The 21,442-nt window shown below is 38.8% G+C and overlaps 1 protein-coding gene across 30 annotated transcripts in view; it reads right to left on the minus strand.

Annotated features, from left to right (window-relative positions):
- Positions 1-21,442, minus strand: part of DOCK9 (dedicator of cytokinesis 9) — a 366,360-nt gene that overhangs the window by 51,740 nt on the left and 293,178 nt on the right. For 19 of the 30 annotated variants that reach the window (XM_043997738.1, XM_043997725.1, XM_043997718.1 and 16 more), the window contains 4 exons: positions 17,741-17,855; positions 11,085-11,151; positions 9,082-9,129; positions 4,970-5,106 (listed from right to left, as the gene is read on the minus strand). In XM_043997738.1, coding sequence (XP_043853673.1) covers positions 4,970-5,106; positions 9,082-9,129; positions 11,085-11,151; positions 17,741-17,855 — 367 coding nt within the window. Of the gene's footprint in view, positions 1-4,198; positions 4,243-4,969; positions 5,107-9,081; positions 9,130-11,084; positions 11,152-17,740; positions 17,856-21,442 lie in introns of all 30 variants that reach the window. The other 11 variants (XM_043997733.1, XM_043997741.1, XM_043997724.1 and 8 more) reach the window with 2 other exon arrangements.

Below are 21,442 nucleotides of genomic sequence, written 5' to 3' on the forward strand. Positions count from 1 at the left end.
GATACTAGAGAGGTTTGTCATTTCCTTCTCCAGCTCATTTTACAGATGCAGAAACTGAGGCAAACAGGGTTAAGTGACTTGCCCGGGGTCAAACAGCTAGTAAGTGTCTGAGGCCAGATTGGAACTCAGGTTCTCCTGACTCTAGGATGGGCACTCTATCCACTGGACCACATAGCTGTCCTGCTATCATTATTAGTTACATGTGTAAATTAACCCACATTAACTTTTTACATGGCCTGGAAATATCTCAAAAGGAAATCATGGCCCTCTATATAGGCTTATTTATAGATTTTAAGTTTATTGCATTAAAGGAGTACATGCTTACTACCTGTGAGACCTTTGGTCCTTAGTTTTCTCATATGAAAAAATGAGTAGGTTGGACTAGGTGACCTCCCGGGTCTCTCCCCACCTTAACCTATGATCCCTATGATGTACATACTTACAACTCACATTAGTTCTTGCCCAAACCTTAGGGTAAAGTAACACACTGGCAGGAGTCATATGCAAAGGCAGTGTTGTGGTTTGTGGGTTGGTTTTTTTTTTTGCAGTCCTCTGCTGCTACCTGGTGGCCACTTTAAAGTCTACAGGGGACTCTCCTAATCCTCAAGCGATGACAGATTTTCCACATCCAAGATGGTGCGCAAAGGAATAAGGGTGACTCTTTAGTAATGTGAGTAATTTTTCCTCCTAGAAAATTCGTGCCAGATCCCCACATATCTCTGGTGAGCTTATCAAACACTCCTTGTCTACATCATTTTGGTTGATCCAATAGAAGGTACCACATCAGTTATCAAATAAGTATGGTTTTCCTAGGGAAACATGATTACAAATCTCCCCAGCACATAGTCATGGACAGAGTGCTTTGGGTTTGACATACACCTATACACACACATTTGTATGCATCTATACGTGTTATGTTCTTTTTGTTTGTAGTTGGCTGGACTGATTTGGAGATTAAAAACTTAGGGGGAAAGTTGCAGCCAGTTGGAAATATAGAACTAGAAGGCTGAAGATGAACAGCTGAATTTGAGAGGTGGGCACAATTAAGTGCAAGAAGTAACAGTTATATCTGAATGAGCAGATGCTAGAGAGAAAAAGACACCCAGGCTAAGACTAAACAAAGCCAGCTCTGTTATTTATCGAGCACCAGTATAATATACAGTAGTGTATAATCAGACTTGGGATGGGGAGAAGGTACAAGATTTTTTACTATAAATAAGATACTAACAAATTTTACATCACTTTACGTCAAGGAACAAACAAAAAGAAACACTAGTATTTATAAGCCTGAAATGTTAGTCAATTCAAAAAGGAGCCTTTCTGTAGAGCTTTAAGATCAATTATTTAATGGCTGCACATTCCTTTGTCCTCTGAATTCATCTGAATTTCAGTCAATAAAGCATCCAACCTCAGTGAGGTGCGGGGACACATTCAATCTTCTAAGAAGTCATGTAACTTTCAATCCAAATAAAGTCTCTCTCAGCCAGCTCTCTCATTGCCTAGAGACAGGATGCCTGACCTCCTTGGGGCAGGTTAACTTGCTCTTTCATGAGGTTTTCTGAGACCCAGCAATTTAATCAGAGAAAACTAGCTTGCTCAGTCCTGGAAAATGACCTGGCAAGCCAACGATCTATTAAACAGTGAGTAAAGGCCTGATGGCTGTAGTCTTTAATGAGAAACAGTGAGTTTACTTCTACCTTCTCCTTAGGTCACCTGTGGGCACATTTAGAGAATGAGGGTATCTATTCTAGCAGTAACTAAGAACACTTGAAATGGACTTGGTTTCTGGAAGCTCAGGATGCTCAGATATCTCCTTAACCCAGTTCCAGGACTGTTCACTAGATCTGCTTCTAAATGGAAGAGTAATTTTATATTTTTGCAGTTGGGTGCCACGGGACTGTTTGTGAATGTTTTATTTGATAGGTAACCTATAGCAGATTGCTTGGCGTCTTTGGGAAGGGAAGGGATGAGAGGAGAAAAATTTGGAACTCAAGATCTTTCAAAAAATGAATGCTGGTAGATTGCCTGCTGTCTAGAGGAGGGGGGAGGGAGGGGAGGGAGGGAGAAAAATCTGAAATTGTTAAGCTTGTATAAACAAAGGTTGAGAACTATCTTTACATGTAATGGAAAAAAAAATAAAATACTTTATTAATTTTAAAAAAATGAATGCTGGAAATGGTTTTTACATGTAATTTGAAAAAATAAAATACTATTAGATTTTAAAAAAAATTAATTGTTTTTCATATATGCCATTTATACTTTTGTCTTCAGTGTTTCTTAAGCTATAAAATCTTGAGATCGATTTCCTCATCTTATAAATGCACCCTCAAGTTCAATAATTTTTTTTGAAGAGGGACAAGACCTGTGATTTCAGTGATAAATGAAATTCTTTCCTTCAATTTAGGTTGGCACCTGCTCTGCTACTAAATCATCTGAGAGAATTCCCAGAAGCTGGGAGGTTAAGTCACTCACCTGAAGTTCCACAGTCCGTGGATGTCATGGACAGGGCTTGAACCCTATACTGACACCAAGGCCAGCTTTCTCCACCAGGCCATATTGTCTCTTCAATCATTAATCACAAATTATTAAATGAATGAGTCTACACAATGTATCTTTACCTTCTAGCTTCCTTCGGATCTCAGCTAAAGTATTTGCCTTCTGCAATAAAAACTTTTCCACTCCTTTTTTTTTGGGGGGGGCAGGGCAATGAGAGTTAAGTGACTTGCCCAGGGTCACACAGCTAGTAAGTGTGACGTGTCAGGCTGGATTTGAACTCAGGTCCTCCTAAATCCATGGCTGGTACTTTATCCACTCACCCCTAGCCTTCCTTTGAGACGATCTCAAATCTATCCTTCTTTCAATAGAGTTGCTTGCATGTTGTCTTTCCCATTTTACTGTGAGCTCCTTGAAAGTGGGGACTCATTTGTCTTTTTTTTTTTAATGCTTAGCACAGTGTCTGATACAGGATGAGCGTTTGAGGAGCACTTGTTGACTTGATTAAATACAGATGAATAACATAGAATTAGGTGAAGACAGTCTAGCAGGTTTCTATTCTTTGCTAGATTTAATTTCTGTTTTCTAAGTAGGAAAGGAGGTACAGAAGCAAGAGACTTTTGTTATGCGTTTTTTTTAATTAATTACTTTATCTTTAGGCCTAGAAGGATCAATCCCTAGTAGACAATAAGTGCGTGACAAATTAATATTAATTATTACAGCCTTAAGGCACAATATTAATAGCCACTCTACAGGAAAGCAGGAGTAACATAAACCATGGGTTTTTGATATTTCTCAATTCATTTTTTGACAGACTGACATAATATTGGTAAAGGAGAGTTTGAAATTTAGCCTATGATTTCATTATGGCTCAGGTTGTATTAAAGGATTTTTAACTGCAGGAGTACAAGAGTAGGGATTTTTATTCCTCTCCTCATCTCCTCCCTCTTACAAAGGGTTATCTTAAATTTGAACTGTGGTGAATAAACAGAGCTGACAATGTTCTCTTTACCCTTAGCCTGTGTTAAGACAGGAGCATGAAAACCACAGCAAATGGAGTCCACCCCCCCCCCCCCCCGCATTAGGAATAAACATGAACTAGAGATATTTTTTTTGTTGTTAACATGTGAAACGTGTCCTAGTATTGAACTTTTTTTTTTTTTTAGTGAGGCAATTGGGGTTAAGTGACTTGCCCAGGGTCACACAGCCAGTAAGTGTGTGTTAAGTGTCTGAGGCCGGATCTGAACTCAGGTACTCCCTACTCCAGGGCCGGTGCTCTATCCACTGTGCCACCTAGCTGCCCCTAGTATTGAACTTTAACTGGAGTCATGCTCTCAGAGGAGATGGAGCAAGCTGTGGGGCCACACCCCCTAACATGAATAGCATTGATTATAGATGGCTGTATTAGTCTTTGTCATGCTGGATGGTAGGCAGAGTTTAGGATTTTTGCTTTGTGAACTCTTAATGTGTTGGAAAAACTGAAATCTCTAGGGACAATATATAAACGCCATGTCTCCTCTGTTGATCAGTAGATATAAATCAATCAAAACACACCCCCACCCCCATGAAGTGGTAGAGTTTCTATGTTGAAGTTAGAAAGCCCCACAGTTAGGAAGGCAAGATGAACAACAAGAACAAAAAAAAAAAGTTTCTGTTTACAAGTGAAGCGGTCTTAGAAGCCAGCTTCAACCTGATTAAATCTTACCATTGTCTACAGAAATTCCAAGCACACTTGATATCTTTCTCACACTGAAAACAGAAAAAGTCACTTCGTTATTGGGCGCTTTTCCACATCCACAGAAATTGATTCATGGGCTTTATGTTCTCATAGCAGTTTTAAGGATTAAATACGGTTTTTCTCCCCTGGCAGAAATGTCAGAATGTGGAAACATGATTAATTACATGCACTTTGTCAGGAAGGGGAGGAGGAGGAGAAGGACGGGATCCCACCAGATGTTCTCATTGCCTGCAATCAAAACCGGGCCTTCACACAAAGTTTAAGAAGTACAACACTGCATTCCTCTCTTGGAACACAAATGAAAGTCAGTTGCCATGACTAGAGATTTCAAACATGAATTTTAAAGACAAGAGAAGCTCATTTTATTAATCTTTTTTTTCTAGGTCTAATCTTAATCTAGGTCATGTTGTTCATCTTTTTTTTTTTTTTAAAGCAGAAGTGGGGAGTGTGGTGGAGGGGTGTCTGATTCCTGGTGATTTACTGCCATAATTGACCATGTTCCACATTATGTCATTGCCAGATGCTGACTTCATTACTGCAAAAAAAAAGGAGGTGGGGGGGGGGATTGTGTCATGAGCTCTCTCTCTCTCTCTCTCTCTCTCTCTCTTCATTCCCATTTGTTTTGACCTGGAAAAAGAATCAAGTTTGTGACGTGTGCTCTGGTGTGGCCTGGGGCTGTCCCCTCTGATGTGCAGGATGAGATGGTCGGCTGTTACGATGGCACGTCATGGAACTTACTGTGGTTAAATGTGAGAGAGTTATCCAGGCTGCTCAGCTGCTGCAATCTGGCATGCATCATTCCTGTTCTGTTACGGGAAACAGGCAATGTCTGAGACTTTCGATCATGAACTATGGGTCCCAACCCCTCCTGGTTCCTGCAGTATGGGTGAAATGGGACAGAAGCAAAAGTTAGACTTGTTACACTGCAGAAGGGAGAGGGAGCATTAGTAAAGCGGTTATGGGACAAACAGGGACAGGCAAGGCATTTATAAATGCAGGCCTTTCTGTTGTATTGTGGGAAGCAAAAACAAGAGGCAGCCGCTTTACAAAATATCACAGCAAAATTTCTGACCCCCCCCCAAAAAAAAGCATTAATGAAAGCCAAAGCTAATATCCTTTAAATAGTAGCCATAGCTTGTTAATACTAAATTTCATTAAGTATTTTTTTTTAAAGAGGGTCAGCTAAATGTGACACCAGAGATTCAAATTTTTTGACAAGTATCCAAACAGCACTAAACTCTTTTGGATTACACGACAGACTGAAGGACAAAACAAATCAACGAATAAAGAAAAAATAAAATAAAATTGGAAACTAGTGCAGCAAAAGAGACAGAAGGCAAACATGCAGTGAAACGTGGATGAGATGAGGCGATCTTCACACCCATGTCTTACCCAGGCAGGAAGGGAGAAGAGCCATACACTTTGTTAAACTTGTCAGCAATCAAGTGAAGAAAAGAGAAAAGTGGTCTGTGTTAGCAATCAGAACAGACTACCTTCCTATAGTGTACCATCACCAGAGCTCATGAAAAAACGAAAACCAGTGCCAGAATCACAAAGGTCCCAATGCCAACACCAACCTGCCCCCTACTCCGCCACGGCTCCCACTGTGTTATTCTGTGCGGTATAAAAGACCATGCATTTACTGTCTTCAGACAAAACATGCTACTGAGGATCCCAATGTGACGAACTTAGGAATTAAGCAAAGTGAGAACAGGGGCTACCACGGAAGACCAAGCCTTCCAAAGCACTTAAAGCTGAAATCCTAGTTCAGCGTTTTTAACATGCAGTAGAAGCTGAATGGGACTTTACTATCCAGTGCAGCGTAACAGAACATTCCACACCGAACAGAATCCAACAACGTTATTTTCTGATCCTCCCTTCTATAGTCTTAATTGTAATGCTGGTACATCAAGCACACATACATATGGGAATATATTACTGGGTGCTTATTAAACTCTTGTCAGAAACGAGGGGGTTTTTGGTGTTGTTTATAAAATGAATAACTTTCCCCTCGCTGAAGGAAGAAATGGACTTTCACATTTCCCAATCCTAAAACGTTTTGTGCCGTTTCTAGATCCACATGCTTTCCTATTCACCATTTTAAACTTCCTATCATTTAGTCCTAAAGTGTGACATATCCTTGAGAGGCTGAAATATAAAACAAGTCACAGGATTCAAGAGTTAGAGCCGAAAGGGATGTTAGAGACCATCTAGTCCAACTGTAGGGCAGCTAAGTGCCAGGCCTGGAGTCAGGAAGACCTGAGTTCAAATTTGGCCTTAGACACTTACTAGCTGGGTGACCCTGGACAAGTCACTTAACCCTGTTTGCTTCACTTTCCTCATCTGTAAAATGATCTGGAAAAAGGAATGGCAAACCACTCTAGTCATCTTGCCAAGAAATGGGGTCATGAAGAGTTAGAAACAATTGAACTACAGTTTAACCCCTAAGTCCAATTGTCTCATTTTGTTTAGGAAAATTTTAAATTATTTAATCTCAGAAAATAAGGCCCCAGAGGGTAAACAATTTGCCAATGGTCACACCGGCAGCAAGTGGCAGGGCTAAGATTTAAAACAAAATTCTTTGACTTCAGATCCAATTTCTTTTCTTTTCTTTTCTTTTTTTTTTGTGGGGCAATGGGGGTTAAGTGACTTGCCCAGGGTCACACAGCTAGTAAGTGTCAAGTGTCTGAGACCGGATTTGAACTTAGGTCCTCCTGAATCTAGGGCCGGTGCTTTATCCACTGCGCCACCTAGCTGACCCCAACTTATTTTCTACTGATCCATACTAGTAGGGATGAGACTCTTGGAATTCTATCACAATTGTATGAAGCCATAATATATATTAATCACTCATCTCCAGAGACTTAAATGATGGGAATGAGAAGCCAAGAGCATAGAAAACACCCAGTATATATTCAAATGCATTTTGCATTTAAAAATCTAGGTTAAATAACTGCAGTGCTTTAAACACAATAATAGGTTAGAGGAGTTTAGGCAACATTAAATCTAACACATAACTACTATGAATCAACATCCTAGAGTTTTGGAAAAAAGGATTATAGGAAAAAAGTTATAGCTAAACATTTCTATTAAAATTATATCCTTTTAAATTCATGCACATTAACATAAAACATGAACCAGACAAACTCAAAAATGTTCTAAAGAGAGACTGACATTAACACAAGAACATGAATTTTTCACATTCAGGTTGGACATTCGATTAAGTATCACTTCCCCATTTTTATAGCTATTGATGAATTATACCTCTAATACCATAAAAGGGATGGGGGAATCTCTCAATGAGTCAATACATTTGGAAGCCCTTCTTTAAACCTTACATACATTGTAGTGCTGAGAAATGTATAACAAAAGCATACCCCCCCCACCCCACCATCCCTCCCCCACCACCATCAAGGAGGATTTCAATATACCCAATATACACTGGAATAATTCAAAACGTGGAAAAACCGAACCCAGGTATATTAGGAAAAATGAAGGAAGTGGAATGGGAATATTTGCAAGAACAGATGTAGTTTGGGTAACTCTTTCCAAAGGAAGATATATCTGCTGTCGACATAAGTCAACTAGTAAATTCTAGCTATTTTTGAACATAAAGCCAAACTGATACAGAGAGAACAGGAGGGCACCAATGATTTGAGTACAGACACACCCCAACATGAGTGTCTTGATTGGTGTCATTTAATAATCACATTAATATATTATAACTGGATGTCATCATTAAATGAAACTTGCAGTAATATCGTCCTGCATCCTCCAAGGTATAATTTGGATTGCTGGCAATGATTTGAATTAGAACTTGGGGCCCAATAGTGTTACCTTCTGTAAACAAGAGTTTACTTCTTGTAGCCATATTGGTTACCGTGTATGCATAAACACTGTCCCCAGGGAATTAGCTTTTAATTGTAGTCTTGTTTTGCATAGCATTGTTCATAAAAGCAATTACTGACTTTAGGAGAAGTATGCCGGTACTCAGGGCACTGTTTTGGTCAGATGAGGGTCCAGGAAAACTGTTGGGGTTTTTTTTGTTTTTTGGATTATTCCAAAGAAAGTGATTCTTCAGTTTTACTTAAAGAAAGTCTCATAAAGTATATCCAAATACCTAGAGAAGGATATGTGTTCAATGATCTGGGTACACCAAAGAAAGGAGAGAAGTGATCAGAAATTTGTGTTTTTGTGGTTGAGAACAGGAATGGAGTTACAGATTTTCAAATTGAATGGAACAGACAGGTACTTGGGGAGGAAGGAGAGGGCAAAAGGGTCAGTGATAAGGAAAAAAGAGAGAAAAATAAGGAGGAAAGGAAGAGATGGTGAATTAGGACCTACTTGGAAGGGCTTGGAAGTACAGATGTGTGGAGATGGGCCAATAAAAAGCTTTCCAAAAGACAGGAAGGCTTGAGGCATTAGATATAAGGTAATAAATAGCCTAAATGTAGGTGGAAGATCTTTATAGATTTTTGTAGAGACAAGTAAAAGGTCTGCCAACTTTCTTTTTTTTTTAATTTTTTTTTTTAGTGAGGCAATTGGGGTTAAGTGACTTGCCCAGGGTCACACAGCTAGTAAGTGTTAAGTGTCTGAGGCCGGATTTGAACTCAGGTCCTCCTGACTCCAGGGCCGGTGCTCTATCCACCGTGCCACCTAGCTGCCCCCAACTTTCTTCATAGTAGACTATGACACTTTCAATTGTCAAGCATCAGAGAGTAACAATTTCCATATAGTCAGATACACTTAACACAAAAGACAAAGGGAGTAGATGTCTAGAAGTGTGGGCAAGGGAAGTAAACAAACTGACATCACTGAATAACATTATAAATTAAAATTCCACACAGTACCTTGCTATATATCGCTTTCCCATGTACTGGAACTGATGTAAACACACTCTGTAAATGATAATTTGGGAAATTATTTTAAACACTTAATAATATTAACAATGATGAATGAATTCTAGAATTATTTTTTCCCAATATATCTTTACGTTCTATCATTGTCTATTTCTCTCAGCTATCATAAATCTTTTAAAGGTTCATTCAGTTGTGGCTACAATGTACTATCAGCAGGATAAAAATAAAAAATAACTGCAGTTCACATTTATACAGCAATTTAAGCACAACATTGTCCACAAGAAAAATTATTGACATTAGGAGAAGCATGCATGTCCTCAGGACAATGTTTCAGTCAGATAAGGGTCCAGGAAAAATTGTTTTTGGATTATTCCAAAGAAGATGATACCTTTGATTTTACTTAGAGAAAGTCTCATAAGGTGGATCCAAATACCTAGAGAAGGATATGTATTCAATGATCTGGATGCACCAAAGAAAGGATTTTGTTCATCACCCCTTCCCGCAGTGAGGTAATTATAATGGGTATAGTTATTCTCTTTTCACAGATGGTCCAGAGAATTTTAGGGTATTGCTTATGGGCATGCAACTAGAAAGCACAGGAATTTTGCCTTAAAAACAAACCTTATGACCATAAATCCAATGTGCTTTCCACTAAACCAAATATAAACTCTTGCCAGTCATAGTAACTATCTAATAAGAACCTGCACATTTTCTCAAAACTGCTAGGCCTAGGAAGCCTTGTTGGGTATTCAAAGCTTCCTCATGCATTCCTTGGTCATAAGTACTTATAAATTATATAGCACTTTATGGTTTTCAGAACTTTTTCCTTCCAATAACCTAGGATAGGAAATGCAAGTACTATTATCCTCACTGTACAGATAAGAAAGTTGATTGACAGAGGACAACTGAAAATAATGAAAACTCCTTTTTGGTTTAAGTGTGGTGTTGTTGTTTTAAAAACAACCTCTCAGGGAAAAAATGGTGAGCAAATTTTTTTAAGCATCGGTTATTTATGTGATGAGAGAGATTTAAAAGGAATTGTTCAATGGGTTTCCACAAGCATTTTACTTAATCTCAGCTACCTCTCAACTCTATTATTAATCCAGCAGAGGGAGTATACCAAAAGTTTGTGATATTCACAGGGAACATTTAAATAGGAGGCATTATTAGTTAAAAGTAAAGAGAAAATGAACTGGAGGAGAAGTTGGAAACAGCTCAGGGAGGCAAAATTAGATAAAATGAATAATTTATTTAAATACATAATTCTTCTTTTTAATATTGTATCCTCAAAAGCCATTAATTTTCCTATCCTAGATTCTCATTTGGTCCAGCTAATTTTCATAAGAATCAATATAAAAAACCGAGTTTGGTTAAGTTATTTTCTCAAAGTAATACAGTAACAAAGACAGCATTTGAACTCAGCTCCGCTGACTAAAAATATAGCACCATTTCCATTTTCCCATACTTTTTGGACTTCTTTCTTCCTCTGCTTACTGGGTCCTAGACCACTGATAGGGAAGGATCAAGGTTAGGCATAGAGAAATGATAGAATGAGGGTTCAGGCATGTACCCAAGGATGAGTCAATACCTATATTTCGAAGCAAATAAACCTTGTATATCTCTCTTCATTTCCATTAGGCTCAAGAGTTGACTACATTCTGATCCTGTAGCTAATGGGTGATGTTATATTATAATGTTATATCATATCACATTATATTATATGTTATTTTTTTATTATATTTATTTTTGTTACATTTGAGTTCCAAACTGTTTTCTTCCCTCCCTCCCTACTCCACACTAGAGAAGACCAACATTTGACACAGATATCTATGTGAAATTATACAATACATAGCTCCATATATCAGTTCTTTCTCTGGAGATGGGGAGCGTCTTCCATCATAGGTCCTTTGTAGTTGATTTGAATATCCATATAACTCAGAATAGCTTACGAAGGGCAAAATTTTTGACCTTTGAGAAAAACTAAAATCACTCACTCTGATATTGTGAAAAAATCCATAAGTTCAGATGTTGAAGCCTTGTTCCAATATGTAAATAAAGCATCTAGAAAATGAAAATATTGTTGGTCAGAAAATCAATTTACACCTATGACCCTACTCACTTCATGCTCAGCATCTAGAGTGACTCATGTATATAACCATCTATAAGGAATATTGGAGCATAATTACATAAGCTTCTTCATCCTATAAAATGAGGTCTGAAGAGATTAATGGAATTGTATGTACTCGTTTGGAGGATCTGCATTTTAAAAGCTTTGGACTCTAGAATGATCCCAACATTTAAAACAAGGGTTAAATTTCCACTCAAAAACTGCTTTGATGCTTCTTCTTGGCATGGAATTCTGAATTCTCAGACCCTCTGACAGCAGAGCCTGGGTTCAGGCAGGTGCTATTCCAGGGAATGGGCAGAAGACCTTCCATGGGAACAATCCTAGCTAAGTTCAGAGATGCGTATCGCCAGATTGGCTGAAGGACAATGTCCAGGCACAACAATTTTTGAAGATCATTAAGTTTTAAGTGAAACTGAGTCAATTTAGGGAAAATTGAAAGTATTGATTGCTCACTTCTTTGGGAAAAGGTACAAAGGTTTTGAGAACTGTGCTGGAAGTAAGGATGAAATTTAAAAAAATAGTATTCAACATGTCACATGTCATCCTAAAAGTAGATACACACACATATAAACATTTTCTTGACTAGCAATTATTTTCTATTATTCTTAGGGAAGAATAAGTTTAATTTGGGGCTTTTTTGTGTGAGAGTTAACTTCTACAATTCAGAGAAACCTCAACTGATGGACATTCAGTAAAGGTTCATTATGGAATTACAGTTGGCAAAATGCAAGTAATTACTATTTATTCAAAATATTCCTATGTTTCTTTATGTTTGGGACTTGAGAAACAGGTGAAAATTTTCTCATAATCAATAAATCAGTTTGGTTTTCAGGTGGCAAACTCTGCTTTTCTGATTAAAGCAGACATTACCCAGACTAAAAAAAAGACCTTTAATCTAAGCCCAGAGGAGGGTAAGAAGGAAAAAGGACAGACAGGATTTGTTGGAGAGAATAGGAGCTATCAAGAGGATTGTTCACATATACATAGGGATCCAAAGCCAAGTTTTCCACAGAGAGTCAACATCTTTTGTCCTCATGAGTTGCTGCTGTCCCTTTGAATAAGATGCTAAGACATGCCAAAGATGCAAACTACGGATGTATTATCACTGAGGAGTAACCCATCTATACAACCAGAGCACCTGTTGTTCTGAATCAAATTTGATAGCATGCAATATGCTCTGTAAATTCCAAAGCATTACATAAATTCTTCTTATTATTTTTTATGCAAGCATGATTCCTAGGGAATTTTATCAGGAACTCTTTAGCCGATGAACTCTATCTTCTAGAAAGACCTTGTAGAAAGAAAAGAAATGTTCATGCTAAATCTTCCCTATATCTCTGAAAGACTATCAAGGGATTTATTTCTAGTGGCTAATGAGGGCTAGCATTTCTAGAATTTTGCAAAGTATTTTATATGTGCTATTTCAGTTGATCCTTATAACTCCAAGGAGGTATTTGCTACGGTGGGGGGGGGGGAGAACGTTTGGGGCAATGAGGGTTAAGTGACTTGCCCAAGGTCACACAGCTAGTAAGTGTCAAGTGTCTGAGACCGCATTTGAACTCAGATCCTCCTGAATCCAGGGCTGGTGCTTTATCCACTGGGCCACCTAGCTGCCCTGGTATTTACTATTAATATCACCCCTGTTTTATAGATTTAAAGAAAACTGCTAATAGAATTTATTTGACTTGCCTAGAGTCACACTGCTCCTAAATTTTAGAAGTAGATTTAAACTCAGTTCCTCCTGACTCTGTTAACAATCTCAATCAGTCAGTAAATATTTATTAAGCACCTGCTATGTGCCAGGCACTATGCTTAATGCTAAGGATACAAAAAGAGGCATAAGACAGTCCCTGCCTTCAAAGAGCTTCCAATCTAATGGATTCTACATGCTGAATTTTTATTTTAAAAAATTACTCTGCTATTTCTAGTGTCTACTAAAGGCTTATGTAAATTATAAAGTTTTATTTGCTAATAAAGAGCAAAACTGAAGATGGCTCGCACTTGAGTTCTCTCTACCCTAACCACTGGGCTATTAAGGATGTAAGAATACCATCTAAATGGCAAACTGAGGGTCAGAGACCCTTGTTGCCCACCAAAGATAAAACTGCTGTTGAGGGAACTCACACACATCATGAAAGAAAATGTCACAGGCAGTAATGCAATGTGCATATCTGGTATTCTCTTTTTTGTCTTCTTGAGAACCTTTTGGCATCCATGCGGATTAGGTCAGCACTATAAAATACTTAGCAGGCAAAAAAGCTCACTGGATGTGCTTTTTCTGTAAGGTTAAAAACAACTGAATGGCAGCTAAGAGACTCCACTTAAAGAAAAAGGGACAAAACCTTTACTCATAAGAGAATGTTAGGAACTGAGAACATGGCTTTCCCAACTGGAATCTCGGTTAAATACCTGGAATTATAGGTACTAAAAGATTCAAGGGTCGCAAAGTCAGAGAGAACTCCCTAAGCTATGAGAACTGACGATCTGGTACATTTTTCCTGGGTATTTAAGCAGGTGCAGTCACACAGATTAACCACCCAATTTATTACGTCCTGTGCATGAGAGAGAAGCAAATATCACACGTTTTGTGGAATTTTTGCTGAAGTGACTATGAGATTATGGGTAATTTTTATCAGGTGTGTAGACTCAATTATTTTTTTTTTCCTTATGGAAGAATGTTTCCAAAAGAATAATGTAAATCAATGTGATAACAATCTGATTTGCAGGTATTTTTTTTCTATACATAACTTGTTTGTTTTTTCTTCCAAGAAAGTATCCAGTGCAAAAATAGAGGCCAATCTCTTCGGCAATTCCCTTGGTAGTCATATGTATGTAGCTGTTAACTGAGAGAAATTTCAATTGATCAGCCTTTTTTACCTAAGAGGAGACTGAAACAAACAGGGTTAAGTGACTTGCCCAGGGTCACACAGCTAGTAATTGTTAAGTGTCTGAGGCCATATTTGAACTCAGGTCCTCCTGAATCCAGGGCCGGTGCTCTATCCACTGTGCCACTTAGCTGCCCCTAATTTCTAAACATTTTTGACACTGATAAGCACTGCGTTATAATAGATAAAGGATAAAATGAGGAGACAGGAAAAACCCGAATTCCAAACCTAATAAGAGAAGTTATTATTCCTCTCATATTAAATAACCAATTACTGGGAAGATTCAGGGTTTTTTCCTTTTTCCTATTTCCTCATTCAAAGTCCAGTCTTTTAAGGTGATCTCTGACGTTGCCCCAAAATTTACCCCACCTGGGCCATCTTATCTAGGTAGAGCTGTTGCCCACCCAACTAGAAAAAAATTTACAAAGAAAATCTAATCTGCGTGAAATCTGGCCCATTGTGTTCTAGTCAGGCAGGTTTTAGTGATCAGAGTCAAATCCCCTATGCCCTCATTAGAATAGATCCACCTCTCATTATAATATTAATTCTCACATTAATTATTAACCAATCAGAGTTGATTGCCTCTTGTCAGGAACATCCACTCTTCCAAGGGCATATTAGTGTTAAGAGGTCACTGTTATCTATCTTTGGCTCATAAGAGATGGCCAAATGACCAATCATTTTATTAATTACTCACTAGCTATAACTAATAAAATGATTAATTACCCAGAAATTATACCTCTTTAACTTTTTATATGTCACATTACCTTTCACTTTTGGACATGACTAATGAGGGGATTTGTTTTGCTTGATTACACATATTTGCTACAAGGATTTCCTCCCCTCCCCCCACCCCTCCCCCAAGGGATAGGGAAGGGAAGTGGGAAGGAGATAAAATAAATCCTTAATTGAAAAAAATTAATTAAAAACACTCTATTACTACCTCCAACACTTACAGGTGAGTAATAAAAAAAAGCATTTGTTAACCTCTGTTAAATAACTTGTAAAGTGGTGATAATAACATCTATATGACTACCTAGCTATTAGCAAGATTAAAAGGCTGAATTATACTACAAGATTGAATGAGATAATTCATGCAAAGGGTTTTACAGGCCTCAAAGCACTACACAAATTCTGCTATCAATGTTATTGTTATTGTTTCCACTACATCTCTCAAATATATCCTTTCTTATCTCATAAGCCACTACTGCCACTCAGTTCCCACTGAATTATTATTAATTATTTTTCTGGTTGAAATGATCTATAGGAAATTGAATTCTCCTGTAGCCCTTTTTTACTTCCACACTAATTATTTCTCACCTGATTTATTGCAATAATTTCTTAATTTGTTTCTCCAGTTTTAATCCATCCTATATTATCATTACCATATTTATTTTAATACTATTGCTCAGAAACCTTTCATGGGTTTTTGGAGTTAAAGGTGAGGGGGAAGGAATACACTGAAGTAAGCTTAGGGATGATGTCTCCTGGTTTAATTCCCAACTCCTTAGATTAGTTTTCAAATCTCTCCATAACTTGGCTGTTACCCACTTTTTTTATCCTTATCTTAAACCATCCCCCTACATAAAGGAGTGTTTTAGCTAAACAGAGAGACTTGCCAGACCCCAGTCAGGTCCTACCATTTCTGGTCACTCTCTGAACCTGTATTTATACCACTCTTTATTCTGGGAAGACTCTTTCCCTCCATCTTACCTGCTGAAATCCTCTCTTCCAAGGCCCTACTCAAATGTCATATCTTCTAGAAAGCTTTCCATGAGTCACTAAGTGTAAACTTATCTCTCTCCTCGATGTGCTGATAGCATCTTCCAAATATCCTTCACTATCTGTATTAAGAATTATGTATACAATCTCTCCTCTCAGACTGTAAGCCCCTTAAAGGTAGGTAGAGCTTATTATTTATCTTTGGTTTCCCCACCTTGATGCCTTAAACATAGAGCTTTTTTTTTTTTTTTTGGTGAGGCAATTGGGCCTCACCAAAAGTGGCTTGCCTAGGGTCACACAGCTAGTAAGTGTAAAGTATCTGAGGCTGGATTTGAACTCAGGTCCTCCTGAATCCAGGGCCAGTGCTCTATCCACTGCGCCACTAGCTTTTTTTTTTTTAATTTTTATATTGAATTCAATTCAGTACTCCAATTCAAAACTTTGAGTGTGGCCATCATGTCAGCTAGAGGTTTGTGGCTTTGCACAATGAGAAAAAAAGTAATGTGCTAGGGGATTAAGGAATGAAAAATTCAGTGCACATAAAACTTCATTAAGGGTTTTAAAGGCAGGTCTACATTGCATTAACAATAGACTATGAGATGTCACTACTAATACCAATGAGATGGCAGTTTCAGAACATGAACAAGCTTTCTGCTTTGAATGGAGGGAGAGGAAAGGGAAGAAGCATTTATATAGCACCTACTATATACCAGGCACTGTGCTAAGCACTTTACAAATATTATTTCATTTAAATAATGCTTTGAAAGCAACAGGACGATTAGCACTTGATCTCATGCTTATGTTTGCTACAGGGAAATTTGCAATGAGAAAAAGGCAGCAAGATATACATCCCTGGACCAGGTTTCTCACAAATGTATCAAGTGGCCTTAAACCTCCCTAATAATCTCCTCAAAAGGCCCTACTAAATTTTAGGGTTCTGATGGAGGTTCCTTTATCTGATAGATTTACTGAACTGAAAACATGGCAGAAATTCTGCAGTATATGGTAAGAACTGTATACAGGGCACTATGATATTGTTTTATCTGAAATACAAACCAAAGCCACGGTATTAGGAGGCGATGTGACATAAAAGAAAGAGCCCTGAACACAGGAATCAGGACACCTGGGTCTGAGCTTCAGCACTGTCATATGACCTAGCCTCTCTAAGACTTGGTTTTCTCACTTGAGAGTGTTTGATAAAAGAAAGAAAGAAGAAGGGAAGGAAGGGAAGGGAAGGAAAGGAAGGAAGGGAAGGGAAGGGAAGGGAAGGGAAGGGAAGGGAAGGGAAGGGAAGGGAAGGGAAGGGAAGGGAAGGGAAGGGAAGGGAAGGGAAGGGAAGGGAAGGGAAGGGAAGGGAAGGGAAGGGAAGGGAAGGGAAGGGAAGGGAAGGGAGGAAGGAAGGGAAGGGAAGGGAAGGGAAGGGAAGGGAAGGGAAGGGAAGGGAAGGGAAGGGAAGGGAAGGGAAGGGAAGGGAAGGGAAGGGAAGGGAAGGGAAGGGAAGGGAAGGGAAGGGAAGGGAAGGGAAGGGAAGGGAAGGGAAGGGAAGGGAAGGGAAGGGAAGGGAAGGGAAGGGAAGGGAAGGGAAGGGAAGGGAAGGGAAGGGAAGGGAAGGGAAGGAAGGAAGGGAGGGAGGGAGGGAGGGAGGGAAGGAACAAAGATCCTATCTTTGAATTTTTTAAATTATTTTTCTGGTTGAAATGATATATAGGAAATTGAATTCTTATGAAACCCCTTTTTAACTTCCACACTAGAAAAAGGAAAAAAAAGGGGGAAAAAAAAGTAGCACAAATTACACAAGGGAAGGAAAGACAATCTCGATTGAAATATTCTCATGTATTTCAAAATACTTCTCACGGTTTTTTTCTAATTTTCTTGTAAAATGAACAAAATAAAATGAAATCTGTCATTTACCTACCATCAGACATGCTCTTTAAGATGTATAGGAAGCACATGAGTAGACTCTTAATCTCTGACTGGTCAAGTTTGTCACAGCGGACTACTGAGCTCCCAGAAGTACCACTCTGTTGGTGCTGAAAAAAACCAAGAGGGAATGATTTTATTAATTTCAAGGGGAAAAACTAGTATCTTCATTCCACTTTTTCACTACCTTGAAAAAGAAAGGTTCTCAAAACTGCAGGAGATCACTGAACCTGGTATACTCCAGGTATGAGTAATCCCTCACTATAATATTTCAGGTACAGGCACACCTTTCCCACCTCTGCCCCCAACCAGAAACAAGTGCTGTTCCAAAGGAGCTGCAGCCATTATATTTTTATGGATTTCTAAAAGGAGAAAAAAAAAAGACACACCCAAACCTCAGAGTCCAATGTTACCACAGGCTAGGCTACTGATGTTGACCTTTAAAAATAATGAAGTATCATGCAAGAAAGTGTGTCCCATGAGCAATATGCTGAAGAGATGATGGAAAAACAACACTGCAGAAACTAAAAACTACTCTAAGGAAGACACTAATGGTAGACACAGCAAAAATAAACAAACCAAACCAAACCTATGGTGCTGCCCGTGTACCGGCAGGCAGATGTCTCTGCAAGCAAGTCATTGCAAGTCGGGAGATATCAATGGAGGATTCTCACAGCAGAAAAGAGCCTGCAGGTACCTAGTAGATAGATAGCTGAGCCAAGCAACACCAGATACAGCCTAAACTGATGAGGTCCTTCTGTCATCAGCTTAACTGAACACTGCAAATGTCCAAACAAGATCTGTCAGAAAGCTTAGTGTGTAGTGACTAGTTAGTTCAGTTTTGCCACAGAGCAGCAGTAAACAAACACTTATAAAAACATAAGAAAATTTATTCCATGTTTTAAAAGCAAATAAACAAACACCCGTATGGTATTTCAGTATAAAATTAATAGGGCTTTTCCTTTTTCAAAAATATCAGGATTTTTTTTAAAGCATGTTTTATTTATTCAGTGTTAGAGATGAGTAGCATTTTAGATCATGTTTTGGTTTTTAGCTAATACTATTTTTTTAAGACTTTGAAAAATCCATGATCCCATCAGCAAGGACACTTCCTTTGCTGAAGCAGATGGTAGCCCATCAACAGCTGGTTTCATGAGTTACTGTGTCCTTCCCCCGCAAATTCATCACCTGGAAGCCAACTTAGTGGTGATGAATATTGCCAACTAGCTGGGCCAGTCCTCAGATGGCAGACATGGGGTCTGATGCAAACCCCAAGCCTTTCCATTCTGGTTGGACCTCCAGCAGCTTGGCAGTACGCAAAGGCCCCGGGTCACCAATAAGTCACAGTGAAGCAGAAGAGGAGGGCTTCAGTGAAGTCCATGTCTCATGCCCTTCAGGTGGCACAGTACAGAGTATGATGAACTTGGGCATAAGGAATACCTGATTTTAAATCCTGCATTAGACAATTACTTGCTGTTTTACCCATGACACGTCATTTTACTTTTCTGAGCCTCAGTTTCCTCATCTGTGAAACGATGGATAAAAATAGTGGACAAAATGGTGACTAGAATGGCAATAATAATATAGGAGGATCAAATGAGATAATATAGGGAAAGCAATTTGCAAACCTTAAAGTGGTACATAAATGCAAGCCATTATTATTGCAATGATTTCTTTTCCAAGAAGAAGAAGAAACTGGTGCAAGTTTGTGGCAAAACTGTACTGCTAGTGTTATCACTCCAAACATCAGCCTCACACTTGAGCGACTACAAGAAACAAGTACTTCTTGCAAAGGCAACGAAAGTGCAGCATGCAAGGGGTCCTCTGGCAAAGTCGGGATGGTCAGGAGGGAAAAGTCCATGGTGACCCGATTTCTCTTGGCTGACTGGCAGCTCTCCTCCTCCTCCTCTCCAGGGCTGCGCATGACATAAGCGGAATGCCTTCTGAGAAGTTTCTCCCTCTGTGGCACGAAGGCATGTTAGGGTCAAGGGGAAAGGTTAAACACATGTCATGAGACTTCTACCACCAAGAGGTCTGTACCTCTACAGGATGGCATTGTCCTAGGTCCAGGAAGAGTCAGCGACTGAAACATAAGGTAAGATTACAAATGTTAGGGGCAGCTAGGTTGTGCAGTGGATAGAGCACCGGCCCTGGATTCAGGAGGACCTGAGTTCAAATCCGGCCTCAGACACTTAACTAGCTGTGTGACCCTGGGCAAGTTACTTAATCCCAATTGCCTCACCAAAAAAAAAAAAAAAAAGATCACAAATGTTATTTGCTATGGGGAGAAGGGCATTTTTCAAGTCCGGGAGAAGCGGTGACTCTATTGAATGAAGAGCTGAAATGGTATTGGGTGATATGCTTAAGATGTGGGGATTAAAAAAAATAATAGCAATAAAATTTTCCACAACTTGGAATCACAGAGCTGGTGGCAAGGCTGACAACTGTTTGCTTGCTGGTGCCATTCAAATTTGTTTAGGCCTTTCTACAAAACATCAAAAAGTCTGAGCCTTGGTTATTTCAGGAAAAGAGGACTGAAATGGAAGATAGGAAGAAGAGGGTATTAGCCAGCTTCTGCTCTCGATTCATTCCTTAGAATGTAGATGAAGTCAATCCTCCTCTTCAGATATAATTAGGCAGCTAAGTAGTACAATGGCTCGTGTTTCGGACTGGGATTCAGAAAGATATGAGTTCATATGCTATCTTGGACACTTCCTGTATGTGTGACCCTGGGCAAGTCACTTAACTTCTCAAGCCTCAGTTTCATCATCTATAAAATGGGAATAATAATAATAGCACCCACTTCGCAGGGTTGTTCTGAAGTTTAAATGAAGTGACATATATAAAGCACTTTCCCAAACCTCAAAGTGTGAAATACATGCTTGCTCTTATTATGATTAATTCTGGGTTCTTAGGGGACGACTGAGGTAACAACTGTGGTGTGCTCTCCATTCCTTAGGAGAAAAATCAAGTGGACCCCTTATGCTATCTTGATTAGGAGGCGGAGCTTTCTCTTTTCTACCTTCTTTCTTACTTTTAGTAGGATGCCTGTTATCCCTAGTTTCCTTCAAAGCTCAGATCAAATACCACTTTCTATATAAAGCCTGCTAGAGCTTTCCCCCTCAAGTTATCTTATGTCTATTACATATGCATACAATATATATGCACATATATACATATACATATATACCCCTAGCATCTGGCCTATTGCCTTTCACAGCTGCAGGCATTTAATAAATGTTTATTATATTTAACATATTATATATAATATTTAATAAATGATTACTATATTATTAGTACTTATACAAAGGATTTTTGTAATTATTATAAAGCATGTAATACATTTCTATACTATGGAAGGTAACCACCAGGCAATATGCCCTTAGTGATGTACCTATCATCAAAGAGAACCGGAGAGAACAGGTAGAATTAGTAACTAGATCCAGGTAAAAAATGTGATTAGTCACTGAACCCAGTGCCTTGCAGGTGAACTCAGAATTAGAGCCAGTCCCTTAGATTCAAAAGGAGATAGGAGGTAGGCCCCAGAGGGCATGAACTTTGAAAAAGAAGAGATAAAGGGTCTGATGTGGGCCCTAGGGGGTAGCTAGGAGGAGGTAAACAGCCTCTAGGCATTATGGTACATAGAGACAATTTGCCAAATGACATCTAATAAGAGAAGGCACAGATGGGATCAACT

Source organism: Dromiciops gliroides, chromosome 3 (assembly GCF_019393635.1).
Source record: "Dromiciops gliroides isolate mDroGli1 chromosome 3, mDroGli1.pri, whole genome shotgun sequence".
NCBI lineage: Eukaryota > Metazoa > Chordata > Mammalia > Microbiotheria > Microbiotheriidae > Dromiciops > Dromiciops gliroides.